The 13,134-nt window shown below is 39.8% G+C and overlaps 1 protein-coding gene across 2 annotated transcripts in view; it reads right to left on the minus strand.

Moving 5' to 3' along the window:
- The window catches only part of ano8b (anoctamin 8b), a 34,591-nt gene extending 22,399 nt beyond the window's left edge, over positions 1-12,192 (minus strand). Inside the window, exons 1-2 of one of the 2 annotated variants that reach the window (XM_036586840.1) lie at positions 11,881-12,192; positions 1,939-2,049 (exon numbers count right to left, since the gene is read on the minus strand). In XM_036586840.1, the coding sequence (XP_036442733.1) occupies positions 1,939-2,049; positions 11,881-12,013 (244 nt within the window). In that variant the 5' untranslated portion in view covers positions 12,014-12,192. Of the gene's footprint in view, positions 1-1,938; positions 2,050-11,086; positions 11,389-11,880 lie in introns of those variants that run through there. The other variant, XM_036586841.1, reaches the window with a different exon arrangement.
- Positions 12,193-13,134: the final 942 nt, after the last annotated feature.

Genomic DNA, 13,134 nt, shown 5'->3' on the forward strand with positions numbered 1-13,134 from the left:
GAAACGAAACACTGCTTTTCTAAAAAAAAACAACATCTAGAATAGACACATAGACACCCACACTTTTGTCAAGGTGCTATCTGGATAACTAAATAAAAGTTTGTTTGGCTTTGGAAAAAAAAATCGGTCAGTGCTGCGGTAAAGACATATAAATATAGAACAGATATATTTCTACAAGCAAATGACATTAATGACTGGTCAGCAACAGTCCTTCCATTTTTAACAATGGAAAAAGTATCAATCTGATGTGAACTTGTTGATACAGAATGGAAATTGAATGTAAATGTAATTCATTATGTAACTCTGTAATTATGTAATTATATCTAAATAATTAGGTAATGTAAATCAATCATGTGGCAAAACGATAATAATAACCACTACTAAGGACTTCATTGTGTTTTATTATGATAAGACATGCATGTGCAGTGAAATGATTATAAGTGAACAGTGAGATGTTCAGCACTTACACCTGGCATTTCCATGTGTCTCAGAGGCACATTTACTACATCAGTCTCGCATATAAAATCGCATTATAAAAAATCAGTCCCAGGAGTCCTTGCTCCTGTAAATGCACAGGCTGTTATGAAAGTTAAAGTTTAGATCACAAACAGGAGAGGAGAGGAAATAAGCTATGCCAAGCAGGTGCTTTCACCTCTGCTGTGACGATGCGGTTGATTATGCAGCCCTTAATTATTGTCAGGACTATAGACTGTATATGTCTTACATACAGTCTATGGTCGGGAGACACTGAGATGCTGCACACTACAAATCGTTATCTTGTGTCTCTGACCGCCTCCAAAGGTGCTTTGAGTGATGGGACAAGAATACCTCACTGAAACCGATACAAACACAGTTCAAACCTGCTTAGTGCAGTCCACTAATGACTGGACCAGCCAAGACATATATTTATGCCACATGTAAACGAGGCCTAAATGGGGACAGACAAACATTACAAATGCACACAGAACTGCATTTCTCTCTCTCACACACTACCGTTCAAAAGTTTGAAACCATTGTTGTCAATAATAAAAAACTCACTTTGTTGCTGATATATGTATAAAATGATTCTAATATGATGCTGATATTCTATAGGTAGGGGTGGGCAATATGATATTTTATCATTATCATGATGAATTATGTCACAATAAGCTTTTCTGAGCATATCGTGGATATTGTCAGCACTTCATGAACACTAACTACATGTTTCATTACAAACTCAGCGTAATTAGGAGTGTGTAAACCGTTGAATAAAAATTATTGTAAATGTAGATTTATTTTTAACATTATTGTAGTAATTTTATGGCACTACAGGTTTTAGAAAACTAAATATTCTGATACATATCGAGTATACTAAAAATGCTTTGAAGTATCGTGATACAACATTTTTGCCATATCGCCCTCCCCTGTCTATAGGTTCTCAAAAAAAATGTAAGAAGCTACAAAAATAAAGATATTTTTGATGACGAACAGAGCTGTCAATGATTTCACTGTATAAGAAAAAACATTGAGAAAAAACATAAAAAAATCAATATCCAAAAAGCCTCGTGTTACAAAAATGGAGACCAAATCTCACTGAACTAGGAACTATTCACAGGTGTTTTATGTTAATAAAACTACTATAAATAGATAAATAAAATGTATTATTTAATAACATTTAACATTTTTTTACCATGTCATAACTTTTCATTGTTCCCAAAATACTTTAAATTGTGAAAAAAAAAACATCAGTTTACATTTTGGTGTCCAGTTTACAACATTTTAACCTACACTATATAAGTTATTATTGAAATACAATTATTAAACAATAAGTGATTCCAATCTTCTGAATTGTAGTGTATGTCTTCTTTGAAACCTTAAATGGACCTTTATGCCTACCCAGATCTTTTATTTCACCACAGAGAAAGAGAAGGACGGACAAGCGAAGAGAGATGGCAGCACCTGCAAAAGTCATGAGGACGTCACAGTTCTCTGTGGGCACTGTCTTCATCCAGGATTTATGGGACATGATGTACCGTCCGGCCTGCAGCAGCCTCTTCCCAAACAGTTTATCTGTGGAGCCAAAGAAAGAGTATAGAGGCAGGCAGAGAGAGAGAGAGAGAGAGAGAGAGAGAGAGAGAGAGAGAGAATGAGAGTCAGTCACCTTGCCATGTTGCCATGGATAGACAGACACACTCTGAGACACACACTCCAGCTCCCATCTCTCTTTGCCAAGTTAAAATGTCACCCATGTTTTCCCTGCAACATGAGATGACCAGGCATGACTTTTACAGCATCTGTTTTTAAGCAAATCAGATTCACCTAAACAAACACGTGTAATGTTTCTATTGTGAACAGGTGTGTTCTGTGTATATTGTACCAAGTAGTTTTGTATACTGGTAATATATTGTATGTTGTGTGTACTGTATTACTGTCTTGGGTTATGTTTTCCACTACATGCACTAAACTGTTGTCTCTTATTCTGTAATATGTCTGTACAGCTTCTGTATCTTTTCACTAAACAAATTACAGGCTGTATAGCTCATTGTACGTGACAAATAAAACTTGCAAGCTTAACTCTTCTCGGCCTGAAGGCCTGGCTACTTGTTGCTCCGGACGTTATATGGGCCTCAGCCTGCTGTGAGAGGCATCTCGTGAGGGAGAGAGCTAATGTTTGCATTTGGGGTTGAGAACATTATCTCTACCTCATACACTTGGACATGTTTGCTTTTACATCTTAGAGTTAACAGGACCTAAGGTGGGTGGATATGCCCGCTATTACAGATTAGCACATAGCAGTAGGAGTGTGAAAGACAACTGTTGCATTCGGCTCAGACTGCAGGCTTGAGAAATTAAATAATGAAAAGAAGAGGGAAAGAAATACTAAATAAATGCTAGGAGAAACAAGACAGTACTTCTCATTCATATAGTATGTGGATTCATTTCACGATGGAAGCTCTCAAGGGGAAAAGTAGCTCTTGTTAGTTTGCTTGCTTACTGATTTACCCATAGGTTTCCTGCAAGTACTGTCCTGTGCATCCTGCCGAATTGCTGGCATCAGTGGTGCGTTTAGCTTGTAAATGATATTAAGACTTGATGCAGCTTTAAACTAAGCTTTAAACTAGGCTTCAGAGCTTAAAACTTATATCAAGAGAGCTTGCAATGTAGTGTCTTTTTGCAAGTCTGATAGCGGCCATTCCACCATCGAAATGGAAATAGATCAAATGTTTTTAAATAATATTATCAAATGAAAGTTCTTCCCTGCAACTCTGTTATCAGATTAATAACACTGAGTGTGTTTACATGCACTCAATAATCCAATTATAAAGGGATTTCTGCTGTTATCTGATTATTCAAATGGTCATGTAAACAGCACACTCTGGTTTCTTAGAGTAAGGTCTAGAAATCTGATTAAAAAATCCGATAAAGAGTGCTGGATTTTAGCTCAGTAAACAGATTTCTCAGTGCATGCGAACTCTTAGTCTGATTCCTTTCTAATTTCTCTGTCTGCGCACGTGCGAAAACAGATGCCGGTACCGAAAATAAGCAAGCAGTGTTGCTGCTAAAACACTTTTGGAGCAACGCTGAAACCAACTACATACTTCATGAAATGAAGGATTTAAATATTCTTCATCTTCTAGATGATGTGTTCAGATAAAGCGACTCAAAAAAAAGCTGCAGCACAAAGTTTGAGTTTTACATTATGTTTACATCACATCTTCTTCTGTGAGTTTATTGGCTGGTTACAAAGCAGAAATCTGATTACTGCCTGACTAATGTAGACTCAGAGTTTTCCATTATCTGATTACTCAAGTGCATGTAAACGTGTTGACCTGACTTTCGACAAAATCAGATTTTCTGCAGTTATCGGATTATTAAGTGCATGCATGCACTGTTGTTCTGTATATAAAACGTTGTGGCTATGTTGAGCTGCTAGTGAGCAATAGGGGATGAGAGGGGAGGTGTGAGAATTCTCTAGTGTGAGAAGAATTCATACCTCTCCACAAAGATGGGCGTGTCAAGATAAAACGAAAAGCACAACTGCAGCTATTCTTATCCGTGATTTGTTATACTGAAGCAAATCTTAGAAAAGATTTTTTTCACTAACTATGAAACTGTAGGAGGCAAAGATCATTTAAAATGAAGGTTTTTGGCTATGGCTTGGTGCACTCTGAGGCCAGTGTATGTGTGTGTGTGTAAATGCTTGCTGGACCGCAGTGGCTCCGTGCTCACTGAGGCATAGGTCCTCAGAGATGCTCACTCTGAAGCTGCCGCTCTGAAAGTGGGCCACATTCCACAAACAATCATCTCTTGCATTTTGGATGACTGTCTAGGCATTGTGGAAAATTATCTGTTACGATTCTATTCCCTAAAGAGCAATACAAGAAAGCAGCATTTGTTAACTCCAAGCTTTGGAGCTTTATGATTGACATGTTTGACACTGAGACTGAATACCATCTTCAGAGGTGCCCCACAAAATACCCTAATAACCAGCAAAACAATTTGCCCTACTTCACTGGTCAAGGACCATTTCACTTACGAGGCAGCTAGACGTAGCTTATATATCTACTATAGGAATCCCCTTTGGAACTGAAATACAGTAAATGGCTAGTGTTGTATATTGTCTTCTGAACCCTTGATGTGACTCACAATCTTTCTGCCTGGAGGCCTGTGTTACGCTCTGGTAAGGACAAAAGGACCGTCATTTCTCCACAAGCGCAGACAGACAATATCATATCATCTCTCCCATAACTCACCATCCAGTATAGACATCCAGTATAAACACCTGTCAAATCAACCATTTGTCACTTAGCTTTCTGCTGGTCCGTTTCCTAGGAGGCACTGATGTTATAAATACATTACATTCTATTTATAACTGGAAAGTATAATATTTTGTGCTGTAGGGATGATGTATTATAATGCAAGTGACCACCTAATACAACTTGAGACAAAAGCACTAGAGCTTTTGTCCCACAGATACTCTGTGCCAATTAGGTCTAATGCATTTTTAAAAGTCCTGCTGAAGACAGCCTAAGGGGCCCGTTGTATAGCTAATGAATCTATCAATGCATACTGATGATGTCATATATGTACTCAGTTTTCAGGAAGTCATGTCTGCTCAGTAGTACCTTTTCTCCCCTGGTGGACTGTTGAACAGCTTTAAATAAATAATAAGGGCTGCTTTTGACAGTGCATATCACAGTATACACAAGCAAGTGGATTGCTCTCTCTGGAATTGACTCTAAATATATCTCTAAAAGACATGGCAAACACTACAGCGTACCACAAGGCTTTAGTCACAAGGCTACTTGGTCAATGTTTATTATCCTTAAATGCCGCCACTGGTTCAAATACTCAGTTGACATGGAACTTCCACAGCTGGAGGCAATGAAATACAGACTACCACTTTAAAGGCACAGAAGAGTGATTTTCTCCTAAAGAGTGAATGATGGAAGTTGTGAAGAGGTAAAACTAAAAAAATGTTTCTGCATGTATTACCGTAGGTCTACGCAACTGAATCTAACACATTTTTTTCTGTATCACTCAGGCTGGGGTAAGAAGATATTTAACAATTAAGCTTACTTAATGACAAGTACCAAATACCAAGTACTTGTTGGTATAGGAGTTTTTCAGAAAAGTTTTTCTTCTTTTTTTGGCTTATCACCATATGTTCTCATTTGGCAGACAAAAACGATTTTAAATAAACAAGCACCACTTTATAATGTACAGTTCTTGAGTAATTAGTTTAGATAACCATATCTATCTATAAAAGATATACTATTCTTTTTGGTGTACCACAGGGCTCTATGATCAGTCTGCTTTTATTCTTTCCTATATTCTCCTGCCACTGAGTCAAAGTATCAGTGCATATGGAAACCAGGTCCATGTATGCTGTAAATACGTGTAAATGATGCCAAGTCTCTAAACAAAGTGGAAAACTCTTTATTTCCCATAAACTAAATGGAAAAATGACATTAAGCAAAACAGGAAATTTGCTTTCGTTCATTTAATCCCCTTAAATGGCCAAAGTTTTATTACACCTTTCTATAACCTAAAATAGCTCAACCAGTTTGCACTGAAGTCCCAGTAGTTACTAAATAATAAGCCTTAGTATGTAATAAGCCTGGTATTTTAAGGGGTTATAGCAGTAGCTGCCCTCCAAAAGCTAGGCTGCTGTCTAGGTGGGCAGCATTTCTAGACCACTGCATCATCCAAAGTTGTTCCAATCAGAAGAATCATTTGAATACAACACTCCAGTTTGCAAGGACACTACCATATAATGCTTCAAAGAGTTCTGTCGTCCATAATTCTTTGACTAATACATGCTGTTAAAAAGAAAGGTGTGAAATGTAGTAACACATACAGTACACAATTTCTTTAGTTGTGTATCTGTTTAAAAGGGTGTGAAATGTACCTGCCTTTGTTGAGTTGAACAGTGTTTAGCTTAGAGGACAGCATCTAATGGAGCACCAACTCCTTTCTGATGACGTGACAAAGACGCATTAGTAGACTGTTCCATTTTGCATTATGCAATACAAATGAGAGGGCTTCATAGGACAGGCCTGCCGAGGACCCACCATTCTCGTCTGCAGCCTAGCTGTTGGAACATGTCTTGTAAGACTGGCAGTTTTATTTCAATCTGTGCATCATTATCACTTCAATGTATCGATTTTGTATTGATAACGATTTTGAGGCCAACGTGAAAAAAAACTAGTTCATTAGGTTAATTTGTTCTATGTAGCTACCAGAAACTGACTCTTAACATTTTAACAGCTCCTTTAGTGCCGCTGCTGCTTTCCGCTAGCAAGCAAAGCATAACCGTTACAAATTCTGCCAACTTTTCACACCCTTAAAATTTCACAAAAAATTGCTGTCACTTCTGCTTGTAAAAGTGCTTAAATATCAACAAAAACTTTCAACCACATGTATAGTTCCTTCATTTTCTATCTGGTTGTGTAAAGTTACTATAGAGACAGTATAGGACAGAGTAAGCTTCGTCTAGTTTTATCACATGTGCAGGTGGTACGACACTATATTACACCGAGCTGTGCATTGGCTGGGGGGTCAGCAAGGGACCAGAAGCGAAGTAAATAGTGCACTCTGAGCAAATTCAGCTGTCCTTCAACATTGCATGAGCAGCAGCTGTGGTGACCCACTGCATGTGTTGAAGAGGAAGCAAAAAAAAATGTGCAAGCTTAAAAGGTGCTATATTTTTAACTTACTATCCATTTCACAGGAAATGTTGCATTGCTATCCTTTTTTTTAAACTGTTAACCAAATGCGAACCATGCACCACCACTAAATTCATGCATTTCACGGCCTGTTCACTTGAACCCAGCCGAACTACTGCAGGTAGCACTCATGGGCTGCCTTATTTTGCCCATTTGCGCCCCACGTTACTTAAGAGCACCAGAACAGGTGCGCTCTGGGACACAGCCAAGTGTTTCCGATGTTAAATGAGGCCATTTCCAGCGTATTTCAATCACAAGACAAATGCAATTGACCTCTGTTGCGCTGTTGAGGGGGAGAGAAAAGGTCTTTTGTGTCATGTAGACAAACAACCGAGATGACAGGCAGACATGATGAGCTAATGCTCCAAGAACAGCCTGCATTAGCAGGCTACACCTACCAGCGGCAGCCACAGTGGCTCAGCTGTCCGGCCCCTTGTAGCTGGAAATGTGTTTCGAAAGCAGAATGCTGATGGATTCAATATCCACTAAAAGAACTTCATGTAAAGACTGATATGGCTCTATTGTCCTCCAGCAAAAGTGGTGACAAATCTGCCAAAACAGGCCCAAGTGCCCAACTCCTGTTTATCACAATGTGTTTATGAATAATATTTTTCCCGACACAGACATCTAGACATCTATTGAGCTCCACCACAAATTCCTCATGGCCACTGACTGGCTATTCAAACAAGATTTGTGCAAGTACATGCAGCAACATGTTAAGAAACACCAAATGCACTCAGTAGCTGTTAGTGTACTCACTCACTATTTATCTTTTCGTCAATGCTTTGCTAAATTGGTGCTTGCAAGAAACTTCCAAAGAAACACTGATCATTCAACACTGAGTTAAGTACGCTGTCCTCATTAAAATGCTCTTCCTAGACCCTGAAATAGGATGTTCTCTGAGATGCAGTTCCTAGTTATCTAACAGGCTGAATAGAGCATTGTGAGAGAGCACTCAAATTATGAATGAGCAAGTGAATCTGAATCTATGAACACCAGCTTGATTCTCTGAATCCCACGGAAGCACTTAAAAATTTCAGGATTTTTGAAAGATGATCCTGCATGAAAAATAATCAGAAACAGAATCCAGACAGAAAGTGAGAATGGAATTCATCGGCGTGTGACACAGACACTGAATATTAACACTGTTTATTTTCTCTCACACAACAGCATAGAAAGGTAGATGACTCCAATACAGATCACCCAAACAGCCCAACGCAGGCCTTCAGTCATATTTTGACATATTTGATTATTATTATTATGATATAGGATGTATGGGAATAGTATTTTTATAATCTAATAAACCTTTTTCACCATCATTAGTTACACAGTGACATTATATTTCCTACAGCTTCTTGGTAAAAATGAGTGGGGTTGAGGGGTTCATTGCATACACCATACAAACTGAAGGAACATAATAAATTAAACCATTTGATGTTTCTGAGGAAACTGGTTTTATCTGAAGAAACGACAGATGCGCATTTGAAACACATCTCCCTCCTCCAAAGATGGGGGGTTGATTTTTCTGCAACAGTGTAACGTGCCCAAGCAATACAGATGGCTAGAAACTGAGGCAAGGAATAATGTACTAAATTATTTACATTGGGAAAATAACTGACCTCACTGACTCCTGTTTTAACATGTAAATCTGTTCCAGCGTCTTCTCATTCAGCTCGATCTAAATGGTGTCAAATGACAAGAGCTGCTGTAATTGTGCTTCATATGTGACCTTGAGCGTAGTACCAGGACAGACAAGGATAGAAACCATGTTTCAGCACAGTTTCCCCAAACGCTTGAAATACATCTGGTCTTTTTCATTATTATTATTATTATTCTAAAGATCCAGACATTGAAAATGCATATACGCTTTGCTTAGTAAAAAACCTCAAAAACAACTTCATCCTTATCTTCAGAACTATGTTTATGAGTCCACTGTTTAAGTGATATGTGCAGACCTTATTTTGCTCTTGCTCTCTTTATTTCCAGGAATATTTGCCAACATAAATGTTGTGGAAAAAGCCAGTTGGCAGAGGATTAACCACGCTTTTTTTTCAGGTCCCAAAAATTGTTCCAAGTCAACCATGGGTGGATTCAAATCCAGAGAATTTAACAGTACAAATAAATACTTTGTCACTACGGAACAAAATGTGTGCATTCCTACAAAACAAGTCCGTACAGGATGACTGAGGTGTGGTGCAGTATAATTGATGTACCTGATCATACGCACCAGCACTGAAGTTCACTTATTGTCTGCTGTAAGCAGAGCAGTGATAACAGGAGGGTTTACCATGGAGGGTATACTTGTACAGGCACACATGATGTCTACACACTTAAAAAGATGGTCCGTCAAGGCCTCTTTAGTAAAGAAAATGGTTCTATATAGAACCATGAAAACTCCAAGAACCCGTTGCACGATTAAAGGGTTCTTTGCATCACGAAAGGGTTCTTCACATTTATGGAGAATGTGCTGTAGATGATTCTATATAGTTCTACTTTTACAATGTCAAGCTTTTTAAAATAGAAGAACCCTTTTTTGGTGCTACATAGAACCATCTACAACACATTCTCCATCAACGTGAAGATCCTTTTCGCAATGCAAAGAACACTTAAATCATGGTTCTAAAGAGAACCATTTTTACTAAAGCACCTTTGAAGAACCATCTTTTTTAAAAGTGTAGTCTTGAACTAAACTGCATTATCACTGGGCACTGGGCAAAAGAAATTCCTCATGCATCTGGTACTTGGCAAATATAGATTTTGATTCTGATTCATTCTTTCCAAAAACAGAGCTTTTTAGACTATCCAGAACACTGTGCTACAATTCCAAACAAAACCAGCAGGTGCCGAATGAAATGATGGCACACACGCTGAACATTAACGGACATGGTGTGAGAAATAATCTGCGGCCGCATGCTGCAAACTTGAACTGTATATGGAAAACAAATGCTCTCAAATATGCAAGAAACAAAGTATAATCTAATTTAATTCAAACTAATTTAATCACAGCACACCACCCACGTCCATCTCCACATTCAGAATCACTGCATTATGCAAAGCTCTGGGAAATTCTGTGTGTAAAATGGAAGCCACAACAATTATTTTACAATGCAGAGCCACAAAAAATATTCACGACTCCAGTGAGTAGGTGAGGAAAAGTGATGTGGGTTGAGAAAAGACATTGTAACAACCAGTTTATTACAATGTATTAGAGGTATTATCACCCAGAACTCCCACTCTGAAGTGTGTTGCATGATTGAAAGTCTGATTTTTAAAAATGGACAAAAAACTGCAATTTTTGAATGAATAATTACTGCTTCATGTATCGGAAGAATAAAAATGTCAACAAAGTACAAAGTAAACACTATGTGTCTGTGGCTCCTGAAGCAAGGGTGGAACAACAGCCTCGTCCTAACCACAGTAATGAAACTGCACAATAACTTCCTTTAAAGTACAGCCAAAATTTTGGTTAATAATACGTGACAGGACATGCAGTACACACTTTCTCCTAAATGTTAAATACCTGTGGATACCAGCACCACAAATACTATTTGTAATGTAAAGTATGGCATACGTTTTGGTTCATTTGGGTTAGTTTTCAGTTGCCGGACAAAAACAGTTTTCAGTGGAAAGAGTCTATTTGAGAACAAAAAGGGCCTCTTACATGGACAAAACTCCCAAAAGGCATGACTATGAGGTCTTTTTAGGGCATTCACCACACTTTGGGACATCATTCTCAGGGGTTTCCCAGTTCTTCTCCATCCTGCTAAGAAAGCTCATATTGTGACAGACTCACCAGTCCCTTGTTGACAGACCATGCCCAAAAAAGAGCCAAGCTGAAACCGAAAAGCTAACCTGCTGCAGGCCAGAGTGGACCATACCTGCACCCGTCAGGTGATTATACAGCACAGTGACATCATATTGATGACATCACGCACTCTTGCAGCCGGAGTTGTGATCCAGTGAGCTGAGTGTCCTTTCCACTACAGATGTCTTGGCTTAGCTGACTGCATCACGCTGCGCCGCATAAGAACAAGGGTGCAAGATGATGCGAGCAGAAAACAACACCAAAAAACGCCCCAAATGAGGCGTTACAAAGCCCTCAAACGCTGAACACTGACTAACCAGACAAGCACACCAACATTACTCCTCAGACAGAAAATGGCCAGCCTGCATACAGGCACTTAACGTCTTAAAAAAGCAGACCAAACCGCGCCATCACAAGCTGGCTAATTCCCAACCAGCCGCATCAAGGAAACGAACACTAGCCTGCATGTGGCTAAAACACTGCACCCCTCAAAAAACACCCAGCACCACCAAACAAGCTGCCCCAGGAAACTTAACCTGCCTCAAAAAGGCCAGCAAATGGTTTAATCGAGCACGAAACGTAACGCTGGACGCCGACTGGCTCTCCCTCTCCCGTTTTAATGGCGAATTTCAAGTAATGTTGACACAAAACTGTCTGTGACCTTCCAGGCCTGAGATACATACGACAATTCATTCTCGTGCCGCTGTGATGGTCACGTTTTCGGCTGGCCGTGTCGGACCGAACAGACAAAAGGAGGTTGAGTGTGGTGAACAGCGACTCATTATGCTCTCCCCTCACATCCACATGCTCCTCGGGCCCCTCGTCTTTCCCAGGTTTTTGCGGTCTGAATGGCGGAAAGAAACTCACTCAGAACGCCAGAAGCCGCAGGCTGGCAGGAGGCGCTGGGCTCCCCGTCTCCGGCTCCCTGCGGCCGGCCTCGGTGTCTGGAGCCTTCGGCATCGCCGCTGCTGCTGGTGGACGCCGCTGCCGAGTCGGGCATGCTGCTTCGCGGAGGGACCGGGGACGGGGTGGAGGGGTAGGGAGGGGGGCTGGTGCTGTTTCCCGGGGGAAAAACGGGGGTGAAGAGTGCTCTGCTAACTCCCAAAAGCGTCCAGCGCGGATCGGATGTGGGGCTAAATGGAGGGGAGCGCAGACGGCAGGCGGCTGCCGGGCATCGCGTGTGTGCGCGGCGGGATGAGAGCAGGTTGAGCGCGTTTGGAGGAGAGGGGAGGCTTTACTATGGAGGAGGGACAAAGAGGAGGAGGAGGACACACACTCTCTCTCTCTCTGTCTAGTTCTCTCTCACTCTTCTTTCTAACCAAGTCTCACTGTGTTGCTTTTCCTTTATTTTTCTCTTTCTTCTCTCTCTGTCATTATTTTTCTATTTCCCTCCCTTCTCTTCAGTTCTCATCTCTCACCCTTCCTGTTTTTTTTCTAGTTCTATCTTCTTTTCCATCTCCATCTTCCCTCTTCTTTTTCATCTTTCTCTTCCTTAATTGAACTACTAATGATATGCATGGTTTTGAGAAAAATGAGTGGAAGTCTTTTATCCATTCACCTGTAATGCAGGTCATTTATGGTTCAACCATTTTGCATTCTTTGGCTCTCGTATGTCTTCTCAAGGAAAGAGAAAAACAGATAAAGTTTTTGTTTTTAGTTTAAATAATGTATGCAGATATAAATGTATATATAAGGTTGTCAGTTGGTTTTGTTACAGCTTCACCACTGAGGCTTATAAACAATAGACACCTTTACTGTCCTAAATTGCTCAATAACTGCCTCAATATGAAGAGGTGGACTCAGGTCATATAGGACATTAACTTACAAGGAATGGTGTATTAGTATTATTGGAGTATTATAGGACATGAATGTCATAGATACCAAATAATAAAGCCATTTTGCACTACAATTACATTTGTATTTATAACACTATAATATCTGAATCCATCTTACCTTCTCCACTCAGACATAACTGCCTTGTACAACGGATTGTGTTTTGCTGTCACTCAGCACATTTCATCCAAAGAGCACATAACCAGCAGTTCTTGAATGATTATTGAGTGCAGGAGGTTGAAACTTTGCCTACATCTACTTCTCAAGAAGTTGAGGCATGTTTGCAGC

The sequence above is a fragment of the Colossoma macropomum genome, unplaced genomic scaffold, assembly GCF_904425465.1.
Source record: "Colossoma macropomum unplaced genomic scaffold, Colossoma_macropomum, whole genome shotgun sequence".
NCBI classification, from domain to species: Eukaryota; Metazoa; Chordata; class Actinopteri; order Characiformes; family Serrasalmidae; genus Colossoma; species Colossoma macropomum.